General features: G+C 40.3%; 1 protein-coding gene across 5 annotated transcripts; it reads left to right on the forward strand.

Moving 5' to 3' along the window:
• Nucleotides 1-1,687: 1,687 nt before the first annotated feature.
• Nucleotides 1,688-11,652, forward strand: znf281b (zinc finger protein 281b). 5 transcript variants are annotated; one of them, XM_034214343.1, is made up of 7 exons: nt 1,688-2,444; nt 4,570-5,091; nt 5,241-5,351; nt 5,457-5,580; nt 6,979-7,071; nt 7,301-7,419; nt 7,717-11,652. In XM_034214343.1, exons 2-7 carry the CDS (start codon nt 4,642-4,644, stop codon nt 9,319-9,321), a joined length of 2,502 nt encoding a protein of 833 aa, XP_034070234.1. In that variant the 5' UTR covers nt 1,688-2,444; nt 4,570-4,641; the 3' UTR covers nt 9,322-11,652. The 5 variants fall into 5 exon arrangements, with proteins under 5 accessions (XP_034070234.1, XP_034070236.1, XP_034070237.1 ...); XM_034214345.1 differs by having other exon boundaries at nt 2,246-2,444; nt 6,988-7,071; XM_034214346.1 differs by having other exon boundaries at nt 2,246-2,444; nt 5,241-5,324.
• Nucleotides 11,653-27,590: the final 15,938 nt, after the last annotated feature.

The raw sequence follows: 27,590 nt of genomic DNA on the forward strand, positions 1-27,590 counted from the left end.
GTGGAGAAATGTATCCAGAAATACACACAATTAACAACAATTGGTTATAGCCTATAAACACCAAGTCCCTATGAGAATATGATCAACTTTGATATGATGTATCGCCGTTACAGCTATTTACTGCATTTGAAAATTGAATAACTGCTCTTTTCTTTCCAATGAGGGCCTTAATGTGATCACGATTGTGCTGTAATGGCACTATAGTCCTAAAAGGAATATCAAGTTTGTAATTTCCTCTGTCAGCATTGTCAATACAATAATCTTACAATGACCTTGCTGTGTTGATTAACTGAAAATAAAGGAGTATGGGGCTGGTAGGAAGAACAGACAGAGTGAGACATTTAGTTGGACTAACTCCAAGGGCAGCAGGAAATGAGTTGTTCAGTTCTAGAAGTGAATACAATATAAGTGGCAATGAAAACCAATTGGAAAAACACTTTTTACTGGATGATTTTGGATTTGGACGTAATAAATATGTTGATGTTTTATCAGCAGAGGATACATGCAAATTGAACTGTGCACAAAAAAACTGAATCTCAGCTATTCGCTATTTTAAACCTTCGTACAATAATATGTTTCTAATTGTGTTGTGCTTCCCCTATCAAAAACACTTTACATGACATGCCTTTATCTTGATACCTACAGTATTTCGTAAAGGGTTGCATGATGAGTCAATAATGTTAACCGCCACAGTAACTTTTAAGTGATATTTTATTTTGTAATTGTTTTGCCTTTAGCTCCCCCGAAGCGCGGACTCTTGACTGTAAGGCATTAATCTGATATCTGTCAATAACAGGTTGATAACAAAAACTCTTTATTTTGTTAATGAGTAAAGACATGTTTTGCTTTTAGCAGAAGAACATGTAAAGTGTGGTAAACACTGCACAAACTGCAGGAGAAACACTCAGTGTCCTCATTTTCCTAATTCTAGCTGATATAAAATGTCAAATAAAAATGCATCAGTGGAGAAACGAAAGCTCCCAAGGATTATTATATTAACATTCAAAATAACCATTTCTACGAAGCCACAAATGTAGTGCCTGAACAATAAAGGAAAAGGACACACTCATCATGGTGAATGCATCACACAACAACAGAACATGTTCAATCTAAGGAACAAGGTCAAAATATGAGCCCTGTTCACCCCCATCATCAGTTATTCATGAACATTCACTTTGTGGAGACAACACAAACAAAACAAATGTGATTTTATAATTACATTTTGAAACAGGGATTTTCTCATTCATAGTGCAGATTACCCCTGAACTGATCAATACTATCGTGGAGCCAATTCCCTAATGAAATTAGTCATTAATCAATATCGAAATAAATCAATTCACTGTGACGATGGTGCTATATATATCGGAATCATACACATAAAAAACAATACAGTCTTAATTTTAACAAAGTTCAACATTTGTGGCAGTTTGCATTGGCATTTTTTATTTATCAGCATCCATATTCTTATGAGGTGTTATTATTTTATTATGAATGGAAATGTCCTTTACTTAATTGATTTAATGAATTGACTTTTGTTCTCTGTTTGTAATGTATGTGTCAATAGTATTTATTTATGGTTTTCTAGCTTTTTTCATCTCCATTTTCAAATTGAATCTTGATGTATGTCTTTTTGTCTTACTTGAAAATCGAAAAAAATAAAAGGTTATCATTTAAGTAACTTATATGTACCTAAATGACATGTTTATTATATAAATCTGACAATTATTGCAACAAAGTAAATGTTACTCTTTGTATAGACAACAAAGGATCCATTGTGAAAGATATTTTCATTATATGTTCTCCTCTTTTATATTTTGCCAAGATCCTTTCAGTACTGCACATTCCCAAATATACATCCAACCGTTCATCACATATTTCATTCAACATTAAAGTGATATTGAACCTTTATCTAACATTGAATCTTTCAAAAGGAACCCTGAACAATACATTGTTTTATCTTCCAATTAAACTATTTCCATAAATTAATGTGTGTGGCTTATCATATCCTCCAGTGTCCTTTTCTGAATAATTACATTACATTTAATGTAGGTGTTTTCTGTCATGTCAACTGAACAATCTGTATGTCTGGGAGATATGTGTTTTACTTGGGACGTTTTCTGAATCCTGAATTAAAAAAGATAAAGACTTGCACGACGCCATGTCTCTCCACATTACATGATGTGTTCATGTTAATATGTCCGAGTTGTTTACATTACTATAGTTCTTCTCACTCAGTGCTGTCCAGCCTCTCTCTCTTCCCTCAGCAGACTCCACCAGCCTGTCTCCTCTCACGACCCGTCCCTACTACACCCATAATTCCCCGCGCCAGGACAAGATGGATGAAAGCAGCGACCGCCGGAGAACAATGTTTTGGCAATAAACCCCCAAAGCGGCGAATACGGAGAGAATACAGGCACGTTTTAACCAACTGCGGTCATGTGTAGGTGAGTGGGAAACGAAATAGTATTTTATTTGTGGTGAATGCTTAAGCTTTGTCGAGATTTTACCCGACGGAATTGTGAGACGGTGAGATGCACCGAGAGCCAGCATCATTGTTTCTGTTGCATGGGCCGTAATGCGGGTTTTCATTCGGGGCAAGCTAGCAGCTAACTAGCTAGCTCATGGCAGCTTGATTGTTATAAACACAGCTGCTTCAAAGCGTACAGTTTTGTTTAGCACTGGATATCAAGTCCACGTGTACAGCAGTCGCCGAGGAATGTGTTTGGTAGCTAAATGTGCTGGTAAGGCTTATCCGGGAGCAATTACAGCTAAAGTTAGCTAACAATAAATAGAGCGCCAGCGTCGCTCGAAGCCAGACAGATTTGATTTCACGAGCGTCATCAAAGCTTGGGAATTGGAGAATGAGTAATTTATACCGATGACCTTATTTGTCTAAAACTTGCTGTTAAAATGTACATGTCCCACTGTTTTGTATTTGCTTCTATGGAATTGATTCATGCCTTTGTTTGTGTTATGCTGCCCCTCATATATGTACCTTTTTTAAATAGCCAATATGCGTTAATGGCATCAAATCATGGATCCTGTTTTAGCATTAGCTAGCTTGATAGCAACACTAGGTAACATGCTAAACGTTGCGTTACATCGATAATATAGGATAAAAATACACATTTATCAAAGACATACATGGCTGATTGAGTCAACATAACTTTGATTGTTGGTTTGACTTTATGTGAATGGCCGATCTTTGGTTTTAGTTTGTCTTAGCCTATTGTTTTGATTGAGGACGTAAAGGTGCGTTGATTGTGTCTCATTGTGGTAAACCGGCTAGCTTGCTATGCTAACTAGCTAACTATTATGCATCACAAAAGCTCATCCGCTTTCTGTTGAATTCAGTGTGGAGGAGCCAAATGGTCGGCTAGTGTAGACTAAACAATAAATTCTCACTCCAGTCTTCTGTGCTCCTTTCGATACACGTAGTAACAAATCAAGCCTGCCTATTTTGACTGTTACGTCTAGCTGTATTTGACCTAAATATCGTTTGTTTTAGACAAGTGTAGTGGACCGAGTAATGTGACTGTATTGAAATCAATGCCCCCCAGCTTTTTTATTCGTGATGGTTTATTAACCAAACATGACCAGCGATGTGCTTCAGTATGCATCAAAGTGTAAAAACAATAGGGATGTCTGTCTGAAGGCGTTCAAGCTTTTGCACAGATTTTATTTTGGCTACATTCCAAAACACATGTGGTGCTAAATGCCACAAGCAGAACAATACAGGGTTCAGACGCAGGTTTTTGCTCTTTTCTCCATTTACTATTGAACTAATTCTATAGAACCGATTTCGTTCCAAAGCTTGTATTTTATTAAGTATAGAGCTTCAGTTTTTTTTACTTTATACCCTTACACAACATATATCATTTATATAATTCACAATCTTAGTGTCTCTGTTTTTTATTAACCAGAGATCTGTATTTCAATAATACACAGGCACGTGCATTTATCTTTAATTCAAATGTGTATTAATAATGTCTTTATTTTGTGTTTGTTATAGAGAATACTAGGTTATTTCATGATGGTTGACCTATTTATTATTTCATTTGGGGATTGATGTGGAATTTGTGCCATTGCGATGGTACGGTCTCTTTGAAGTATTCAACATACTAATTGTAAATAAATAATATAAACATTGGCTTGAAGCTGTGCCAAAAGTCGATTGCTGGGTTTGAGATAAAAGAAAAAGTCCACTAACTGCTTTTATATTTTATATTCATGTAGTATAAACAGTATTTACAATTTATTGCTTCACTGTTGTGTTGACAGTTTCACAAAGTGAGCTGTTTATTTTAATTCAGAGGTTTCTCACGACTATTTACGTAAAGCCTAATAAATCCAATTACGTAATTAATGGGCCACAGGGGAAATTGAGAGAACATTGTCATGCACACACTGAAGGCTGACGACAAGTGAGAAGTACTTTAGGTTGAGTGGCCTTAGAGATTAGGTGTTTTTATATACATTAATAACAAAACCTGACAAATATTTGTAATTGTATTATATGTATCAATGTCTAAAATCACCAATAATTAACATGATTCTTCTCTCTTTCAGGAAACCCTTCTCCTGCATTCTTCTTTAGACCTATTGCCCTTCTTCTTCCCTGCACAAAGCAACACCTCCACCATGAGTATTATCCAAGACAAATTAGGCAATGAGTTTTTGCGCAATGGTGGCATGGATCCCAATTTTGCACCAGGTATGCTTATGTTCAGCCACCTGCCGCCGGTCACCAGCTTTACGCGGCTCCCCACCCAGTCGGTTATGGGCGAGCTTCCTCAGGAGATGATCCTGAAGAAAGAACGTGACTCGCCACCAGACCACCAGGGCCATTTGAACACAGGGGGCTTCCTCCACAGTATGGGAATTAAGCAGGAGCGACTAAGCGAGCTGGATTACCGCATGCCCCTCTACAGTGGGGGTGGAGGAGTAGGGGTAAACTGTGCTGGAGGGGGCGCGGGGAAAAGTAATAATGACATGCCGGACATGTCTTTCGGCAACCATCACCACCAAAATCACCAGAATATGCTCCTTCATGACCTCAGCCTCAGCAACGTCCGTTCCCTTGGAGAACAGGTGAGAAGGGGTTGTGGTTCTTAATATTGTTTAGTGATATCTAGTTCAGCTTAAATTTGTACACCCTTTTAACTTTCAATTTATGTCCCTTTTCTGCCATTTACTGAATTTACCCTGTTGTTGTTGTTGTTGTTGTTGTGTGTCCTCAGATGCCTGTAAGACTGGGTAAAGAGCCAAAAGAGTCTGCAGGTAGAAGAGGACGAAGGAACAACGGGGACGGGCAAGGAGGCAAGGCAAGAAGGAAACGCAACGATGCTAAGGTTAATCCCTTATCTGTGGTCCCTGTCAATACACCAGCAAAATGTGCTATTTGCATGAAGAATATCTCAGTATCTAACATGTTCTGATGTGTTTTCTCTTTGTAGGCCATGATGTTGGATGGAGAAGGAGCCTGCATGTCCCCCAACTCAAAACCACATATCTGTGAGCACTGTAACGCGGCCTTTCGCAGCTCCTACCACTTACGCAGACATGTGCTCATACACACAGGTGAGAGGCTTTCGCTGCTTGCCAGTGCCTTTTACTTCTTATCCTATATATTTATATTAAATGATGTGTTGATAAGTTAAATTCAACCAGCTATGTCCACTCCTCCTTTCACTATGCACCATTGCTGATTAGATCTCCCAATAAGAGACGCCTGGTTGAGACTGTATTAGAACTAACAACATTATAATGAAACTATGCTTGTACTAAACTATACTTCCCGTGATCAATTTGCATGTTACCTGCTCTTAAGCTATGTCAGCAGGATTGCACTAAAACACAATTAGGCAATAATAAAAACAGCGCTCTTGGAAAAAATAATATTACACTCTTCACTAGTCTCCGGTCTAACTAATCTCCCCTTCCCCATGAGTGCTTGGGGCCATAGTTAAAACCAGGAAATCACAGAAGCCACGGATGACTCAATGACTACTCATGTATTTCTGGAAGTCTTATGGCGCGTTTCCACTGCAGCGGGTAGCCCCGTTTAACCGTCCTCAAGTGGCCAGGCCGGTTTTTGGTGGCGTTTCCATATAGCCTAGTACCGGCCAGCGGGTACTTTTTCTGGCCTCATAAAATCGTGGTTCCCTCAGACCAGGGCCAGGGCTGAACTAGTGACGTCAACACTCTCGACTGCTGATTGGTCAGAGAGAATCGTCACAAGATTGCGCGCGAGTTCATCCCTAGCGTCGCATATATATCTAGAAGCAAGCTTGCAGCATTTTTATAAACAGCATTTTGTAAACGGATGAGCTACAAAAATGGCTACGTCTAATAAGAAAAGCACACCGTGGTCGACCGAGGAGGTGACGACGTTCCTACATCTCATTGGGGATGATCAAATCCAGCGGGAGCTCGACGGAACAACTCGAAATGTGAACAAAAACAAAGCCGATCGCCCCGCCTACACTGCGTTGCTAGCACAGGTCCTAAACTGTAATGAAAATGCGCCACGGCCTGGGCCGGCCAGCGAGGCAGCCCGAGGCCAGAGCGAGGACGCTTAAACGGGGCTACCCCGCTGCAGTGGAAACGCGTCGTCCTCTTCGCTGGGAAGACCTCATTTTGCTCTTAGAACTTAAACACATAAAAGATTTGGAGGAAAGCTTTTTTTTCAGTTTATTTGAAATCACTTGCCTTGTTTCCTGATTACTTCTTCCAAGCGTACCGGCGTGTCACAATTTAAACATGGGAAATAAGTTGTTTTTGTATAGTTCTTTATCTTATGTGTCACACTAAATACACAATATAACACCATTTCTCTAGGAGATGTCTATATGAAGTGTTTAGCATGTGAGTCTCATATGTCTTTGAGACGCCACAGCTTTAACTGTCATTGTGACCATATGGTCGGGTGACGGGCTAGGAGATAATTAATGTGGTGAGCGGATTGTTGTACTCTTGATCGCACAGGTGAGAGGCCTTTCCGGTGCAGTCAGTGTAACATGAGCTTCATCCAGAAATATCTTCTCCAGCGGCACGAGAAGATCCACAGTGGTGAGTTTCTGCCCTTGGATATAAAGTCTTGTGTTTTTGGAACACATCCCTTTGCTTATCTGCATAATAATAATAATAATAATAATTCCTTACATTTATTATAGCGCTTTTCCAGATGCTCAAAGCGCTTTACAAATACACATTACACATCTTTTTTATACATGCAATCAGATTGCATAAGCGATGTTGTAGTTACACAAACTCTAACACCGTCATCTGTCTTTTTCAGGAGAGAAGCCTTTTAGCTGTGACCAGTGTAACATGCGCTTTATCCAGAAGTACCATATGGAGCGACACAAAAGGACACACAGTGGCGAGAAGCCATATCGCTGCGATACATGTCAACAAGTAGGTTATCTGTGGTCTCTTTGATTTGATGTCTTCTGCAATTTCGCTTTTATATATGTTTTTGATGCTGTTTTTGAAGTGATCCTTTATTGAATTATGTGTATCAGTAACATGCATTATTATCATTTTGTCTGCAAATCTAAAAAACATTTATTTCTTTGCTTTCCACACTTAAATCCATCTTTAAATCCCTGTCTCAAATGGGATTGGTGAAGTTAAAAGACGTCATTGAGAGCAATATTTTAGAACGGTTTTGGTTTTTCTCCCTTATCCATGTTCTCCTTTTTCCAATTTTAGTTTTTCTCAAGAACAGACCGGTTACTGAAGCACAAACGGACTTGTGGAGAAGCCATAAAGAAGGGCCTGGACCCGAGCATGCTGGAGCTCAGCGATGCGGAGCTAGGCCAGGGCAGCTATTCACTCACTCAGGGAAACTCAACCACCTCCGGACGCAAGAGGGCCAAGTCCAAAAACGGGGAGGGCGGCAAGCGGAAGAAGAACGCCTCGGCATCAGCAGCTTCTTCCTCTGGGGGGATGAGTATGCAGGACTTCGACATGGAGCACCCCTCGGGCTCCGACCCCAACATGCAGGGACGTACTCCTAAATTGGTCTTTAAAAAAGCAGGCCGCAAGGACCTGGACAAGGGCCTCCTCGCTCTGGAAGACACCGCCGACGGACAGAAGCGGTTGGGGCAGAAGCACGACTCCATGGATCACGTGGAGGTTTCGGGCCTCGATAACATGGGTCTGCTCCAGGGGCCCGGGCTCAACAAGCAGGGGCCCACCACCAGCAGCAACTACGATGATGCAATGCAGTTTGTGAAAAAGCGGCGCTACCTCCAAGCTGTAAACAATGACTATGGAGCCGGCTCACTGCACATGGCATCCCAGGGCAACAGCGTCATCCACGGCTCCCTGGGGCCCGAGCCCACGCTGGCCATGCTGGACACCTCGCCTCTGGATCTCAAGCACGACAAGTCAGGCATTCCCGACGAGGTGCTGCAAACCCTGCTCGAGCATTATAGCCATAAGCCAGAGGGGCAACACCACCACGACGTGACTTTCGACTTGTCGGACCACCCGCACCACGTCGACCTCCAGCCGGCGGCCCCCGTCACCCCTGAGCTGGAGGACGACTCCCCCAACGGTGGCGACAAGCATGCAGTGATGAGCGAGTACTCGAAGTTCCTCCTGCAGGCCCTGGAGCGCACCAGCCACAGCGGGCCCTTCCCCAGCCTTGGCCAAACTGGGCCCTTCCCACTCCTGTCCAGCAGCTCCAGCCCCACGGGGCCCCTCTTCTCAGACAAACACGGGTACGCCACATCTCCGCTGGACTGTGGCTACCCGCCTTCTGTGTCCTCCCCGCTTCCCATCGTCGCCCCTTCGTCAAACTCCTCGTCGTCGTCCTCCAAGTCCCACTACGGCATGCTGGTCAGCTCCCCCTCCCAGGCGGGCTACCACCTCAGCTTGGAGCCCACCAGCCACCAGCAGCTGACCCCCTCTCAGGAGCTGACAGAGCAGCTGGAGAAGCAGCACTCCCCGGGCACCTTCAACCTACCTCCCCAGGACCTGACTGCCTCGGCAGACGGATCCAAGGGGCCGCAGCCCAAGTCCGGAGTGGGCATTGCACCCACCAACGGCTCCAGCTATCCAGACCTGTCCCCACTGAACACCCCAAAAGAAACCATGTACCAGATCGAGAACTTCGCCCAGGCCTTTGGCTCCCAGTTCAAGTCAGGGCGGCGGACCCCTCTGGGCTACGGCAGCGATCCTGGGGTGGAGGTGGACCACCGAATACGGACTCCAGTGTCAGAATTCTCAGGGTATACCAGTTTGTTAGCTGACGTCGGCGAGCCAGTGAGTACAGGATCAAAAACCCAGACAAGCCAAAGTTTCAGATAAGGGTCAAACGAGGTGAATCCAGCAGGGGGCTCCTGTTACTGTCCACGCAGCCCCCACACCCATCCTAATTTTTGTTTTTTAAACACTGCCATTAATTGTTAATACAAAATGACCAGGGAGGGTCTTTCATGGCCTCAAATGCAATTTTTTTTAAATATTCTCATTTTTATTATGTATTTAGTCGCTTCATTTTTGTTTAAGAGTAGTGATTTTGATATGAACGTACCGTAGATTTAAATGTAATTTAAAACATTTAGAGGGTAGCTATAAACTTGCATCTTTTTTTTTTGGAAACCCTTGTGTTTTACCAATCATACCATTGTAAAGTAATAATGGCTAATGTTGATAATTTCAATAATAACATGTGTGGCAGGGAAAGGCCCAGAATTCAAATTGCAAAAAAAGTATATATTGTCTGTTACAAGAAACATATTAACTCAGGAAAAATAGTCAAATTTGTGTAATAAGACTTTGTATTATGAGATGCAATTAGCACAGTTTTTACAGGTGTACTTTGAGACTACAAAGCTTTGATTTTTTGTTTCTTTTTTACTCGTCGGAACAACAAATTACAATACATGATGTTTGGTTTCTACTGCGTGTAGCTTTGTTGAGATTATGATACTGTTGTGTCAATGTGAAGACATCCACATTTCTTTTGAGAGCCACATGTGTACACGAGGTAGTATGAATTGTAGTGGAGTTCAGCACACAGCATCTTTAAGGTAACTTGTCAGCTTTAGGCGTCGGTTAATGAATCTCGTCTAACCGCATACTTCTCTAGTTGTGCCTGCTTTGGCCAGTAGAAAAGAAGAAGCTTAGACTAAATTCATCCCATTGCTGGAGATCTTTTCCTCATGCTGTTGCTGTAGTCGTCACTTTCTGCTCCACTCTTGCTGTTCCTTTTTTGTGTAAATGGAATCAAACAAGCACTTTTTAAAAACAAATCATCATTGGAAGCAACAACAACCCATTCAATTTGCAGATGTGATACGTGATTATTATGCTAATGATTATTATTATTATTTTAAGAGGAGAAAACTGTGAACGGGATTGGGGGGTGGGAGGGAGGGAGTATTTGAATAGGGGTTGAGTAGGCATGGGCATCTAAATGTATTTTGTTGCTTTTTTCTTACGGTCTGTCGGGTGATGTTGTAAAAAGATTTGCCATAACTTTGTTATACAATATTTTGAGAGTACCTCTTTGTATTTAAGTGTTTTGAGAGACGGGCTGACATGCTGGAACCCCAAACCCCTTTTTATTTATTCTCCACTAGCCACAACAGAACTCGGTAGCAGATATTTTTGGCAAGTAATCCCATTACCTCTTACCTCCTTTTCCCCCCCCTCGACTATTTCTTAATGATGTTTTTAACCCCACTGTGGTAGTAGCTGCAAGAAACTGCTTCAATGATACAGTTGAGAAACACAAACGGTAACTTATTCCCCCCTCCCCTTTCCCAAAATGCAGCCCTGCACTCACAAGAATAAACAATGGCCTTCTTTGTCTTACGTGGCTAAAGCCATTCTATCCCGGCAGCCAGGGTTGATATTTAATTTAGTTGATTTCCTGTGAGCCGAACCCCCCCCTTCTCCCCTTTTCCTTTTCCTATGTCTGTGAGCTCCACAGCCAAGAGACTTTGAAGCTGCTCAGATCACAGGGAACAAAGACTGACCAGCCACCTCACTCCAAACAAACACTATGCTTTCTAAAGGAGAAAAAAAAAGAGTGGGTGAGAGACGGAGAAGAAAAAAAGACGATACGATTGACCTAAATATACCTCATATCACTAAAGCGCAAGAAAGCAGGGACACACGTTTCATGTATGTAGTGGAAATATTTGTAGTATAGGTTCGACATATTGTATACTCATTTTAACACTGCCTGTGTTTACAAATATAGAGCAAATGACTCGTCAAAATGCAAATGTATTTTTCTTTTTCTGTAAAAACATCCACGCCAAGCAGTGTTGCATTCTAGATGCCTCATAGAACATTCATTTCTCTCGTTATATCCCTTATTTTTGTTACTTGCCATAATGTGTTTTGATATGATCTCTAGAAGGATATTGTTTACAGAAATGTACAAAAACACTACAAATGTGTGTTCTCATTTTGTTTTGAGTTTTTCTCCAGTATGCATGATAAAGACATTTTTCTATGGCTTTTTTTCTGACTCACCTCAATACCAAATGTTGTAGCAGAGGCCTCCCCATCCCCTTTGTCTTATTTGTTCTAGAACCCATGTGATATGATTTCCCAGGCTGTACCTGTTATTGAGATGAACGGATTAGAGAAGCCAATAAAACTTTTTGTTACAAAAAAAGAAGACGGTGTGTGGTTTATGTCTCTCAGAAGCTCATGTGATACCTGATATTGTTTATTTTTTCTAATTATTGGTATTATTTTGTTCTGTTTTTACAAAAGATTTTGGGCAAACATCTTTTCCTGGCAATGACAGCAGCACATAGAAATATGGCTGACATCATTTGATAGAAATCTGAAGAGAATGTGATGTTTAATGTAAATACACACTCAAGTACGGAGCCCTGGAGGGTTCATAGAGAGAAAAATAAATAAAACGTGGCCACGTTTTACTTTCTCGTGCGCACGCTTTAGTAACTCGTGCGCACGAGTTACTAAAGCGTGCGCACGAGTTACTAAAGCGTGGCCTCGTTTTGTGTGTGTGTGTGGGGGGGCATTTGTTTATGATAGTATCGTTCGTTCCGGTGCACTCCGGCAGGACTATAGCACATCGAGATTAAGATTAAACAAATGTCTTTCACTTGGGAATACACTTAACTATGGGGAACCAGATTTGTGTAAAGTACTGTTCGTGGTAATTTGAAAACAAATGCCGGTGGTGTCGGATACACACGAACACGCACACAGAGCGGAGCTGAGCACACACACATCATGCGCCCCGGTGACAGGACATCTCCTTCATAAAGCGAGGGAGAATACTCTGGTAGTTCGATGTGTGAATAGGTGTGTGTGGTTAAACGTAGCAGCCTCGATCTCTATTCAGCGGTTCTAATGAAGGGAAACGCAGTGAAGTAAACAGTAAAAGGCACAGCTCTTTGCAGCTGGTGCTGCTCTTCTCAGATTCTGCTGAGTTACACGTTACTGCCTGTACGACGAAGCCTGTACGACGAAGCCAGTTCAACAGACCCTGGACCTGGATATGTTCGATTTACCCGGCTTAACTGACCCTAACAAACGCGATGTCGATAAGCGGTCCTACGAAGCTGGTTATCAACTCAATAAATCAACCAGGGTTTCTCTGCCCGGCTGAGAGCGCGTTCACGTGAAAGGGACGGGACATTTGACCAATGACAAACATGGAGACGCGTGCTGACAGCGCAGCGTCATACTTCATGAATGAATAGTGTAAATAGCAAATCCTGCTTCGTAGTACAGGCCACTGGTGCCGCAGAGATTTCATAAAGTGAAGGAGGTTTTCCTTCTATAAAACAGCTGTGGGCAGCAGATACTGTGAGTCACGGACAGGAATCCCTCAATTTAAATAAAACGAGGCCACGCTTTATTAACTCGTGCGCACGCTTTAGTAACTCGTGCGCACGCTTAAGTAACTTGTGCGCACGCTTTAGTAACTCGTGCGCACGCTTTAGTAACTCGTGTGCACGCTTTAGTAGCTCGTGCGCACGAGTTACGAAAGCGTGCGCACGAGAAAGTAAAACGTGGCCACGTTTTATTTATTTTTCTCTCTATGAACCCTCCAGGGCTCCGTACTCAAGGCATTACAAGCACACTTGACATTGCGATATATTTTTTCCTGCGATATGAAAAAATACAGGAATTGAAGAAAAAAACGTTTTTTTTTGTCTGCAAACCATCTTTTCTTGAACTTTAATGCTATACAATTGGTATTTTTTTAACGATATTTAACCGGATTAAGGATTTTAGTCACAAACTTCTGGATCTTAAATTATCAGAACAAGTTGAGTTAGCTCGGTGGATCCTGCTGTGATGGTTGTGATTGGTGGTTTGCTGTGCATGCAGAGCCTGCATGTCACTCACTCAAGTACCTTTTCCTTTTGTAGCAAAATAATTGTAACATGACGTGTTTGAGTTAATTTGCCTACTTAATATCGCACTTCCTACATTTTATTTTAGCCCTAGTTATGAAGGTAGATATGGTGCAAAATGCGAGTGTGTAAAACCTGATGTGAGCACTTGCAGAAAAAAAATCTGAGCTTGTGTGCATACATTTACACTTGTATAAAATATCCACGTAACTGTGAACCAAATGTACACTTGTATAAAATATCCACGTAACTGTGAACCAAATTTGAAGTCACAGAAGAAAAAAAAAGTTTTGTAGCTTGTAGAAAAAAAATGAACTTAGTGATGAAATGTTCACTTGCAGAAAAATACATATTTTTAAAATATATTTTCCATTACAACTGCAACTTTATTTATTACAACCTCTCAAATCAGTCATTACAACTTGACGAATCTGCTCTGTGGCAGTATAAATCGACGAATCTGCGGTCTTGACTTTTGCTACACTTCTTGCGATAAATGTGTTGCAAAAGTAATTTTCACCTGTAGATGTGGGGGGTTGGAGCGAAGGGGCGGAGCTATCAGAACAACGAGGCTCGGGTATGGAAGCAAACAAGAGACAGAAGTATTTGAATTTTATTAGACACCGAATTTATAGCATTGAAAATAATTACTTTGAAAATCATGAATCTGAATTTTTTTTGCTCCGAATTTATCTATGTGAAATAAAAATGTAAAAATTCAAGTTAAAAAAATTCGAATGTTCAAATTCAGATCCCAAAAATTCAAGTGAAAAAAATTCGACGTCAAATATTTCGGTGTTTAAAATTCGATGTAAAAAAATTCGGTGTGTAAAATTCGACGTCAAAAATTGCGATGCAGCCTCATCCGGGCTACTCAGACAGGATAAGCAATCGAGCCCTAATGCAATCAAACCGACTTCTGGCCTATCAGAGCCAAGCGGCAAACCCCGGGACAGTGCGGTGAAGCCCAATGCTGCAAACTGTAGGCGATGGATGCAGATGGGAGCAATTCCCGTAGACCCTTTGTTAAAATGTCCAACTTAACATCAGAAAATGAACATGTTTCTAGCCTGGATCTACAAAAACATATTCTGTATATAGTTAGATTCCCCCTTCATGACAACGGGGCTGCTGCTCCTAGCTCCTCTCTGCTAGCTCCGTTAGCTCCGTGATGCTACAGCGGCTCAGCTCATGAGGAGAACACTACTTGAACTCGGCCATGTTTGTTGTGTTGGTTCCTGGTGGACTATTCGTCCTGCAAATATAGGATTTATCTGCCGTTGAAACAGACCGTCCATGAATGCAGTTTCTTCGGTAAGTCAACCCTGCGTACTTTATGTTATGTTACTGGTGTTTTTATTAAGCTAACGTTAATGAATGTTTAGAGTTGGGGTAGCATTTTAGCAATCGTAGCTCCATCTGTGCTAACGATGCTATGCGTAGCATCCAAGAGTGTAAAACATTAAGTGGGATGCTACTGTATACCAAAAGGCTTCTGTGCGAGGTTGCTAAAATAAGGTCATCTTTGTACGTTAGATAGTTAGTTTTCTATTTAGGTTACTGTATGCATTGTTAAGGTTCATTTAAATTCGCTATGCTCTACTATAGCATAAAATAGACTAGCTAACGTCAACGTATTGTTGAAGAGAGGCTTAGTGTATATTAAATCAACCTCACAATGAAATATGTGTATCTTTAAAATATGAACGTCACATTTCAAGATAATAACGCTCCCTTAGATATTGTAATATGGTTTGTTGAACTGGAGTTATTTATTGCAGCTAACCGCCTATCCGACGAACATTGTTGTTTTTAATATTATTACCAATGCCTCTTTTAATTGTATTATCCTCACACTTGAGAAACAGCCTCATCGTGGCTGTAGAACAGAACATGTAACTTAATTCCTGCATTTAAGGACGATGAATAGCGTAGTCAATGCTTTAGTGACAAGGAAATGATTTGTTTAAATATTAGATGCAGTATGACGTTATCTGTGACTTCAGTGAAAATTAAGCTTATCCATTGCATTGCATTTGTTCAATAGGTTTGTGTCTTACCCCTATGTGTGTGATACATATGAATATGGCATATGAAAACAAATTAATTTGACTGACTCATGAAAACCTCATCCAAAGTAACAGTAAAATAAATAGGACCTACACAATAATACTCAATCAAACTGATACAGTATAAGGACTGTGATATCCAGCCATTTCTTAAGTATAACAATAAGATTATGACCTGTTTTTAAAAGAAGATAAAAAGTTGTTTGCATGGAAAGAAGTCTGTAAGCCACGCATGTAACTTTACATCTGTTTGTTCAAAGTGTCCTTAAGGTGATCCAGACAGGCTGGACCAGAGGAGGAGAGACAGACCTGGACCAGAGGAGGAGAGACAGATCTGGACCAGAGGAGGAGAGACAGACCTGGACCAGAGGAGGAGAGACAGACCTGGACCAGAGGAGGAGAGACAGACCTGGACCAGAGGAGGAGAGACAGACCTGGACCAGAGGAGGAGAGACAGATCTGGAGTCCTAGCAGCAGAGAACTTCAGCACGGATTCCAAGGTACACCTTTTTCATGCTTTACAAAGAATGCATAAAGTAATGACTCCAATACACTGATATACATGCCATTAAACATGGCTGAATACTAGATCACCTACACATCAGTGAAGTTGAGTGGACTTTATTAGCAAAAGGTTACATTTGACCAAGCAACATCACATAGTGAGAGCTGCGACCCTTTGTCTTTCAGTGAGACAACCGAACAGAGCAAGCTTCCACAGTTGCACTAAGTTTTGATAACAGTTAAATATTATTTTAATAATACATTTATTTAGTTTGATTGCATTAGGGCTCGATTGCTTATCCTGTCTGAGTAGCCCGGATGATGCTGCATCGCAATTTTTGACATCGAATTTTATACACCGAATTTTTTGACATCGAATTTTTTGACGTCGAATTTTTGGGATCTGAATTTGAACATTCGAATTTTTTTTACTTGAATTTTTACATTTTTATTTCACATAGGTAAATTCGGAGCAAAAACATTCAGATACATGATTTTCAAAGTAATTATTTTCAATGCTATAAATTCGGTGTCTAATACAATTCGAATACTTCTGTCTCTTGTTTGCTTCCATACTCGGGTCAGTCACACAGTCACGTCGAACCGGATGACTGCGGGGCTAACGGTTCGTGTTGCTCCCAGTCCGCTGACATGGCGCACCAATCAATGGTAAATGTTGCCCATTACTTGCCCAGTATTACTTTGAATATTATTATTGTGATTGAGGATTAAATCCGCTTTGAAGACCACCGTTTTATATCGTGCAGTTTAGCGGCAAAATAACGTCAGTCAGCCAGCTAACGCTAGCTTTGTTGAGTTTATGCTAGCTAAACAAGTAGTGGTTGTAGTCTACAGCAGTAATTAATATATTATAGCCTACTGCTTTGGCACTAACGGTTGATAACCGTTTATGAAAATAAAACCAATTGAACTGTACTGAAATAATGACAAGTTTTATAATTGTCTTGGGCTCCTGCTGTGTTTTTAAAGCCTTTGTAAATTATCCATGCTATTTTCTATTTAGAACGAAGACTTCAGAATCTTAAAATCCCTTAACGTTTGTATGCAATTGTGCTAAATTCAACTCTGGAATCAAGCAAATATTAATATGTTTGCATGACATTAGTTATTTATATTTTGCCATCACTGAACTATACGTTTAATACATTTAAGTCAAGCTAAGGTACATGTGATGGAAGCTAGTTAGTGCTCTTACCTGTGATGCCTCCTCCAAACAGCATAATAACCAGACTGTATCATTAAAACTAAAACTAAGTACCAGTTCTAGATCCTTGACTTTAGACAAACAATTCAAAAGACAACATGTATTTAAAGACCAATCTTTATTTGAAGGTGCTTCTTAACCTGAGATATTAGTTATACAGTAATAGTATTGACAATCTAAAAAAACTGAGCAACTCAACAGTCAACTTTATGTTTCTTATTGTCTAAAGCATTTATTATTTTCATTTCCCCCCCTCTCATATTCAGTGTGGACGGATTGAGACAGTGTGGTGTCCAGAGAGCTGCAGAGACTTCAGGGAGAAACCTCCGTGTGATGGACGTCCTGTCTGTTGGTTTGGAGAGGACTGAGGGTCTTTCCTCAGCGAGGAGGACCAGGCCTGATGGAGGAGCCCATGCTGGGCATAGCTGATACCAACTGCACAGGCCTAGTCTGTCACTTTATTTGACTAAATGTGTTTACTTATACATTTAATAGGTTTACACCTTCTGTCCATATGTGCTTTTTATTTAAAACATGTTTGATTAACTTTTGGTTCACATTTGAATAAATTGTATTTGTATTTGCACTCCTTTTGTCCATTATTCTTACTGAAAATGATAGATTACACATTCACATCTGACTGAAGATTGGCCCCATTTATTTGTGACGTTGCAAACTCTGCGGTTCAAGGCACAAGTGATGTGAAGCTCATAAAGTGAGGCAAATAGAAATAATCAGCTGATGGAGTGTAGATGTGGAAATAGATGCATCCCATCAGCTGACTGTTTTTCGCCACACTTTATAAGCCTGACTATAACCACCCCTTCTCTGAGGTGCAGGCAGCGTCACAAACAAATGATGGTCCTGATAGACTACAAAAATATTCGGTGTGCAGATCTTTTTTTTCACAATAAAAGTAGTTTCTTAGTGAATGTCCTGTACTGGTCTTAAAATCTCATAACATCAGCTTTTAATGTTCCTCTTGGATGTTCTTCTTGACCCTCAGAGAAGGAGAAGATGTCGTGTCTTTCAGGCATGTCCTTCCCTAACAAAAATTACAGGAAACATAAAACATTATGGCAGAACAAGTGTGTTATTTATGAAAGAGGTGTGTTTGTGTTTAGGGGCTGTTGATATAATTATTTTTTAATTGTAATCAGATTATGAATGAACAGTATGAAATTCATCAACATTGAAATATGTTATTATCAAAATAATATTGAACTGTTATCAAAATGTAGTACAACTGTAGAAGCTTGCTCTGTTGTCTCACTGAAAGAATAATTTTTACCATGTTTTTTACAGACAATATTGAGAGATAAATAGTAGTAGTTCTCACTATGTGTTAAATATCTTTGCCTTCAATACATTAAATTAGAAAGCTGACAAAGTCATATTGCTTGTTAACATCTAAATGTAACCTTTTGCATGGAAAAAAACCTCAACTTCACTGATGTGTAGGTGATCTAGTATTGTTTAATGGAATGTATATCAGTGTATTCAAGTCAATACTTCATTCATTTAAACCAATATATTTCTTGATTCTTTGTACAGTATGAAAAAAGAGTCTTTGTACCTGAGCTGAAGTTCACTGCTGTGAGGAGTCCAGTTCTGTCTCTCACTCTTTGGTCCAGCCTGTCTGCATCACCTGGACACCTTAAACAAACATATATATATATATATATATATATATATATATATATATATATATATATATATATATATATATATATATAAAGAACCATGTGTACAAACAATATAACTGATTCTCTTCTGTTGAACATGTTGGATTGTGTATTGTCCGAATCAGGGTCCTTTTTATTTTACTGTAACTTTGGAAATTGTGTTACCAATGCTTGCTGTTTATTTGATATCAATTTGGTAATACAATTAATAAAAACAACAAGGTTTGGGTTCGTTCTTCAGATGACTGTGACGTTAACGTGTAAGCTCAATAATGAACTCCAGCTCAACCAACCATATTGTAATATCTAAGTAATCATCTTGAAATATGACATTAATAATTGTAATATACACACATCTTATTGTGAGGCTGATTTCACATACACTACTTCGACGTTAGCTAAATAGAAAATAGCATGGATAATTTACAAAGGCTTTAAAAACACAGCAGGAGCCCAAGACAATTATAAAACGTGTCATTATTTCAGTACAGTTCAATTGGTTTTATTTTCATAAACGGTTATCAACCGTTAGTGACAAAGCAGTAGGCTATAATATATTAATTACTGCTGTAGACTAGTGATGTGTCGGTCGCGAACGAGCCGGCTCTTTTAAGTGAACGACGGGAGCCGGCTCACGCCCGCGAACGAGCCGTTTTTTTTTTGCGGAGGGATCTAGATCGGCTTGAAGGCACATTGCAATGTGCACATTATCCCGCTTATTACATGGCCACATTCTCAACAAAGTAACGACATGACTCCCAATATTAATTGAAATGCTTTTATGGATTTAGAAAATGATTTTATTGATTTAAAAAAAATAGTTTTATGTATTGATTTAAATTGACATGCATCAACTAAGAAAAGTAGTCCGTTGTTACTGTTTGAACTAACGTAGCAACAGCAGGAACTGCTTCAATAGTGTTTTTGAGGAGCTTTTTGATTACAGATTTGAAAACATCGTTGCTTGCTTTAAAAGTAGCACAATTCATTATGTCAAACCTTGGAAAGTATCTAGATATCCCTGCCCTAATGCCAAAGGAACTGCACACTGAATATGTGTCGCCGTTTGATGTCTATGTCTGGACCGCTGCGTAAAAAGGAGGGTTTCTGCCCCATTACTTCTCTTCTTACTTCTATAAGAATAAAACACGGAGGAGGGAGATCTCTTTTTCTCCCCCTCTTCTGACAGCCCAGCAGCTTATCTCAAAGCACGCTCCCCTCTCCTGCAGGGGGGCGTGGTCAGCTGCAGCTCACAGAATCAGCCCCTGACAAAAACAGCCATGGGAGCCTGCCTGCAGACCTCCACTCTCAGGCAGTGGCGGCGCCAGAGATTTTCTCTAGGGGGTGCTGTGGGGTAGCTTGACGTTTCATAGAGGGTGCTCACACATTTAGGGTTTCCCATGAATGCACCAGCGCTACAGTTGAATTTTCTACTGCAACACTCCCCACGCACACACACACAGTGCACCCGCGACTGTTACAATGAAGGCTCGATAATCAGCTCACGGCATATAGGCAGGGGTAAAGTGCTATTTTTACAAGTGGGGAGCGGACCTCACCTCCTCTAGGAGGGTCCTCACCTCCTCTAGGGGGGTCCGGGGGCTAGCTACCCCGTGAAGATTTGTTGTTACATATTTAAGTTAAAAGCATCAATCTGGTGCACTTTGAGAGCAACATTAAGAGATCTATGGATACATCTCAACACCCATACGAAACAGAACTGTCAACAGATTTTCTATTTCTTTATAGATATTTTACAAATCACTCCCCTTTTAAAACAAACCGTTTGAGACCCACTGAGATAACTAGACTAAAGTTAACTATCTAAACACTGAGAGATTCCTTTACTTCACCTGAGTTGAGGTTACCTGAGACTCTCCGTCTGACAGGAGAGAGTTCTCCCTCCACCTTGTTGTTGAAAAAGCTCCTTATATCCATTAGCTTGGCTAGCTAGCACCAGATGCTAACCACAACGATCTCCGGTAGATACCCACTGGTGCGCGAGGCGAGCTCTCTCGCTCGCTCGCACACGCACGCACACAAAATGGCTCGTGCCACACACACACACACACACAGAGCAGGGCTTGAATGAAACACAGAGACCCAGAAGTAAGCTACTTGTACTCACGAGGCCTATTATGTGCAGAATCCCTCTCGCTTTCAGTTGGTTTTGATTGAGTGTCCACACGTGGTCGTTTAAGGACTAAAAAACGATCAATTTTTCACTTTGCTGTTAGCAAATCATTTGGCGCTCTAGCTAACAGGAAGTCAATCAAGTGTCACAAAGTAATTTAGCCTATGGGTAGGTCAAAAATCGAATGGGTGCTGACCATTGGCCTAATCATATCACCTGTGTTGGCTTTATGTTTTTGGTCAAAAATGTGTTTGTTTCACATATGCATTGATGTAATCAATAATATTTCTAATTTAATAAAAATAATAATAATTTTCGAAAAAAAACACATTTCTTGGGGGTGCTTAGGGGGTGCTTTGGCAATCCTGGGGGGTGCTTCAGCACCCCCTAGCTCCCCCCTGGCGCCGCCCCTGCTCTCAGGACAGTTCCGGTGCAGACCTCCACTCTCAGCACATCTCCACTGTCAGTACAGGAAGTGACGATTCTGACGCGTTTTTTTCCCGCCCACCGAAGGACTCGTTTGATGGAAGTTTTCAAATCACAATGGAGACTCATCACGGAGGTGATGAGTCCGCCCACCGTGCACTTTTGGTCGGCCTTGGTCAAGCCCTTTTGACCCCCCCAGCCTGGTTCTCATAAAAGTTTTTCGCTCAAATGACACCATGGAGGAATGTAACGGGGACTCTGCCCGCCTCACGAGTGCCTATTTTCGGACACTTTTTTTCACTTTACCCCGGTTTTATAAGTTTTTTGGCTATTTCACCCGGTTTCTACCGGAGACTTTGCCTGATCTCGGGTGGCCCCCCACGGCCCCCCCCCCATCCATATATTAACGGATTTTGACCATTTTAGTTGCATTTTCTCCTCCCCTCTAACTGATCGAATGGAAAACGTGACCCACTGTCAGAGCTCTGGCGGTCGGTTCCTCCGAACTGCGGGTTCGACTCTGATGGCCGGGAGGGTGTGCTGCGTTGGGGTGGGGGACTTCCCCCACTCTGCGTGTCTCTTCCTTCCCGGGCCGGCCGATATGAAGCGTGACCAAGACGCACCGTCCAGGGGTCCCACCACGGGCCCCGCAGCGGGGTGGAGGTTCCCAGCTGGAACCTCCCCACCTCCGCCGCGGTGCACCCGGCAAACACGGTTGTTTCTCGAACCTTCCACTGTTTCTAGCGGGTGTAACTAAAATACAAGATGTCGTATTTATATATATATAAATAAATATATATCTATATAGATAATAAGTGTCAGTACGATTTTATTTTGTATTTGCATGCATTTCCTGTTCGGAAAGTGGCGCTGCGGCTGTACTGATAGTAACAACAATATAAGGTGTCCGTATATATATATAGATATATATAGATATATACGTAACATATGTATATAATAAGTGTCACGATCCGATTTTATTTTGTATTTGCGTGCATTTCCTGTTTGGAAAGTGGCACTGTACTGATAGTGGTGATTTTATTTTGGAATTCTTAGCGTGCACTTCCTGTCCTGATAGTGGAGGTGTCCTGAGAGTGGAGGTCTGCACCGGAACTGTCCTGAGAGTGGAGGTCTGCAAGCAGACCCCTCTCAAAACAGCGCTGGAAAGAGCAAATAGAGCGAAATGAGGCATGCTAAAATGCAGGATCTTTTTGGTCTATAAGTCTATATATTTTTATATAAAAAAAGATATTTATATACTTTATATAGGTCGATACAGTAACCCCTTATCTGTTTTGTGTAGCGTGGTTCTACAAGCAAGTCAATGCATTCATTGGGTGGTATCAGAGAGTTACACGGGTCTGTAAATGCAATGAAAACAATTGGCCACAGCAAATCATTTATATTAATCATGTAATTTTTACTTTAGAATACTTCAGTACAAAGGATGTATTGAATAATTTAAGTGATATATGTGTACACATATAAATCATTAGTCAAAATAGGGCTACATTTGATGGAATTAAAAGGTATAATATGTGGTAAACTGAAGAGCCGTTTGGGAGCCGAAAGAGCCGGCTCTTCTTGGTGAGCCGAGCCAAATGATCCGGCTCACCAAGAAGAGCCGGAATTCCCATCACTACTGTAGAGTCTACAACCACTACTTGTTTAGCTAGCATAAACTCAACAAAGCTAGCGTTAGCTGGCTGACTGACGTTATTTTGCCGCTAAACTGCACGATATAAAACGGTGGTCTTCAAAGCGGATTTAATCCTCAATCACAATAATAATATTCAAAGTAATACTGGGCAAGTAATGGGCAAAATGTACCGTTGATTGATGCGCCATGTCAGCGGACTGGTAGCGACACGAACCCTAGCCCCGCAGTCTCCAGTCACCCGAGCCTCGTTGTTCTGATAGCTCCGCCCCTTCGCTCCAACCCCCCTCCCTCCCCCCACATCTACAGGTGAAAATTACTTTTGCGACACATTTATCACAAGAAGTGTAGCAAAAGTCAAGACCGCAGATTCGTCGATTTATACTGCCACAGAGCAGATTCGTCAAGTTGTAATGACTGATTTGAGAGGTTGTAATAAATAAAGTTGCAGTTGTAATGGAAAATATATTTAAAAAATATGTATCTTTCCGCAAGTGAACATTTCATAACTAAGTTAATTTTTTTTATACAAGCTACAAAACGTTTTATTTTCTTCTGTGACTTCAAATTTGGTTCACAGTTACGTGGATATGTTTTACAAGTGTACATTTGGTTCACAGTTACGTGGATATTTTATACAAGTGTACATTTGGTTCACAGTTACGTGGATATTTTATACAAGTGTAAATGTATGTACACAAACTCAGATTGTTTTTCTACAAGTGCTCACATCAGGTTTTCACGCTCTCGCATTTTGCACCATATCTACCTTCATACTAGTTGTGATTGTTTTTCAGTTACATTTGTTCAGGAAACATTGTAATTCAGATGATATGGTTTCTAAAACTTCTCGTTTTCTCCTCAGATTATGAAATAATTGCTTTGAACACTTTATCCCAGTTGCAGGTTGTATTTCAACACAGAAGCCACCAGATAATGTGTTTTTAATGTGAATCCTCCTATCGTTTAGAAACGACCTGCTGCCAGAGGATGGAGCTGTTTTCCACCTGACAGACGTAAACGCAGGTAAAACGTTATCAGATCATTTATACTATAGTGGTTGAAATGTAGGCCTACATGCTGCCTCCTGATAGGTGCTGAACGTAGTGTTACCAGATTCTTTAGTGTTCACACTGTTCACCCTACAGCTGTGAAACCTGTTTCCCAGACACTGAAGAGAGTCTGTTATTATGGCCTTTTGTCTGGAATAGATCAGCGGTAGTGGTGTTTATGGATAGGTCAACAATGCATTTTTAAATGGTTTATATTGCGTTATAGACTGGTCATATACACTAATACCACAGCGCTTAACCATGTAACTAAATGTTACAGTTTCTTGAACATAACTAATTTTTGTCTCGAACCATAGTTTTCAGCAGAGTTGGTAGAAATAGGCTACTCATATCTTGTACTTGAGTAAGAGTATAAGTACCAGAGTGCAGGAATACTCTGATACAAGGCAAAGTCCTGCATTCAAAATGTTATTCAAGTAAAAGTAGAAAAATAATTAGCATCAATATATACTTAAGTACCAAAAGTAAAAGCACTCATTATGCAAATAATATATTTTATGGTTTGATTATAATTATTTATGCTATTATTGTGTTTATCAAAGCAGGTAAAAGTACAGCTAGTTTTAATGACTTTGTATACTGGAGGGTAGCTTGTGTTTTCCAGGTGGAACTAAAGTCTTATTTAAGTGTTGATTATATTTCACATCATTAATCCAAATCTGCAAAGCAATTCAAAGTGTGTAATAAATGTATTGGACTAAAAGTACACCATTTAACTCTGAATTGTAGTGTAGTAGAAGTACAAAGTAGCATAAAATGGAAATACACTAGTGGAAGTATCGCAAAATTGTACTTAAGTACAGTACTTGAGTAAATGTTAATTGTAATTAGTTACCTCTGGATATTCTGGGCTTTTTCAAAATGACCCTGTATTTAAGTCCTTGTCTGACGAAAGGGTTATAAAACAACAACAATAAGCAAATCCAACAATATTCAGTCGGTACAAAGAATGTGTGCAAATCATTAGCTTCCTGTCTTGGTGTTTATAGCTCTTATGTCATTGTTTTTAACACAGATGAGAAGTATCTCTGAGCAGTCTCTTGTTGAAGGAGCCTCGTGATCAGAGTTAAGGGTCTCAGTGGGTTTGACTGGCACTGCCACCTTTTACAAAGCTGGTATCTCTCCATCATGAACGTCATGTTCTAACTCTAATCACTGCCAGGAACAGCAGGCTGGGTGGGGTCGAGGATGGCCGTAACTGCGAGTGACTTTGGACTTACAGCTAGCAGGAGACACAGATGCAATTACTGCTCTGCCATCGCACCTCTGTTGACTCAGGGCAACATGTTCATAAAACCTGCCGCTGACAAATGTAGCCGGGGAATTATATCGTCGATGTCTAAATGTGCAGGGATTAATCATTTACCGGATCCAAAATAAACTGTTGAAGTCACACACATCATATACAAAATTAATAATAAACCCATGGTTCGCTACTAACCAATTTATTATTTATTTATTATTATTTTGAAGGTAGGTGATGATGAAATACAGAGTGAAATCCTTCTAGTTCAACAAAGCAATGGGATTTATTGGATAGTTTGTACATAGTAGATCCCATTGGTGTGATAATGTAGATGTCTGGGTAAAGAGAATGTCCTATCATATATCATATGTTGTAATGTTATAATCTATCCACTCCAAAGGCCTGACAATTGAATGTATGTATTTCAATTATGAATTTGCAAAAATGATGTCTATTTACATATATAGTGAAACAGTTTGACATGCATTTTAAAAACAAGTCATGTCTGTTTCTAAACTTATTATAATTAAAGGATATAGGCATATTTTTAACAAGGGTGTAAGAAACAATCAGTACAGTACCGAACAGCGATATCATATTTGTGATACTGCATTGACCCCAAAAAATACTATCGAATTCAAATATTGGTTTCATTTAAAGATTAACTCAGTAAATATTTTTGCAAAGATAGGCACCATCCCAGTGTATGGGGCTTCTCAAATAAAGTGACATAATGTTAAATGTCCCAGAGACTGTAATAAAGGTACATGCAGATCCCACTGTTCTGATATAATGTGAAATGTTTTAACTCAGACGTTATGCATATGCTGGTGTGTTTTTAATGCTTTGAGTTTTCCTTAAATTAGACTTTTTTTTAAATCTCAATATATCACCTTGCTTTGAGTATCATGATATTTCACAGTATATTGTAACCCCTGTATTATCATATGTATCATATTTCCTCCAAATATGAACTACTTAGATATAGTCATAAGTTAAAGGAGACCTATCATGCTATATTTGAATAATATATTGTAGGGCCATACCTATATAAGGTATATTTATACGTTTTTTTTCTTCAAAATACCAAATAGATCATGCATTTTAGCCATGCCTCATTTTGCTCTATTTTCCTCTCCTCCACCCTGTCTTTGCATGCGCTGCAGCTGACCACGCCCCCCTGCAAAGGAGGGGGCCATGTTACCATGCTGTTACCATGCCACGGCAACCTCTCATTCCCCTGATTGGTGGAGAGTTGGCCATATAGGCGGAGCTCCTCGTCACTGACGTCACACTATTTTCAAATCTGTATCAGTCTGTATCAGATCCATTGCAGCCCCGAGATTTGGGTATGGAGGAAAAGAGAGAGGGTTGTGTTTTCTGACACTTGGTGAGTTCCCTGACACACCGGGGACACATATTCATGTATAAAAGACGTACAAAAGTGCATTTTGCATGATAGGTCCCCTTTAATTAAAGAGTGAGGGCAGTTTCCAATCCAGTGTTTTGAAAATATGAAAAAATTGTATTAAAATCATTCATAGTGTGGAACCCCCACTTTAACTAAAGTGTTGTTTTTTTATCTACAAATCAACACCCATGGAAACAAGGGCTTGAACCATTTTTACCTACAGGTCAAACTGTTTTTATCTAAAGGCTATTTTAGCCATTTGACGCCCATGGTGACGCTTCAGTGGCGTAAGACTTTAGTCAGTTGTGTGTTCATTTAGATATAGATCTGGGATCAAAGTCAACTTGGAGATAAAACCTTTTTATGGGTGTTGATGAGAAGATATATCAATTAACTTTAAAATATTAAAACATAACTTCAGACTTGTGAAGGGGAAGGTTGATAACACACTTTGATTTACCAAATGTTCAAACTTTCACGTTGAGGTCTCATAATGCTTATGTTGTAGACAGTTTAACAATAAGATCACAATATCTCACATCTTATGACGTCTCTGAATCAAAGGTCACATTTTCCTGCGGCCCACCCTGGTTTATTGTCCACTTGCTTTCTGATAAGACAGTTCAAACTGGATTTAATCACTTTCTGAAGCAACATTTTAAGACATTTGTTCTTAATGGCATTTAGCGTCATGGGTGCAGCTTCTTTTGTGTCGCTGTATGGAGTCGGACACAATCATGTTAAAAATGGTGCTGTGGAGAAATCATGTTTACAGAAGCTGTCCCAGGAG

The sequence above is a fragment of the Gymnodraco acuticeps genome, unplaced genomic scaffold (genome assembly GCF_902827175.1).
Source record: "Gymnodraco acuticeps unplaced genomic scaffold, fGymAcu1.1, whole genome shotgun sequence".
NCBI lineage: Eukaryota > Metazoa > Chordata > Actinopteri > Perciformes > Bathydraconidae > Gymnodraco > Gymnodraco acuticeps.

What these genes read in the sequence shown, in the direction of transcription:
- znf281b (XM_034214343.1), top strand. Translation starts at nt 4,642, where the DNA reads ATGAGTATTATCCAAGACAAATTAGGCAATGAGTTTTTGCGCAATGGT. An exon ending in GCACGAGAAGATCCACAGTG is followed by an intron (nt 7,072 to 7,300) that starts GTGAGTTTCTGC and finishes TGTCTTTTTCAG; the next exon opens with GAGAGAAGCCTTTTAGCTGT. An exon ending in GCTGCGATACATGTCAACAA is followed by an intron (nt 7,420 to 7,716) that starts GTAGGTTATCTG and finishes TTCCAATTTTAG; the next exon opens with TTTTTCTCAAGAACAGACCG.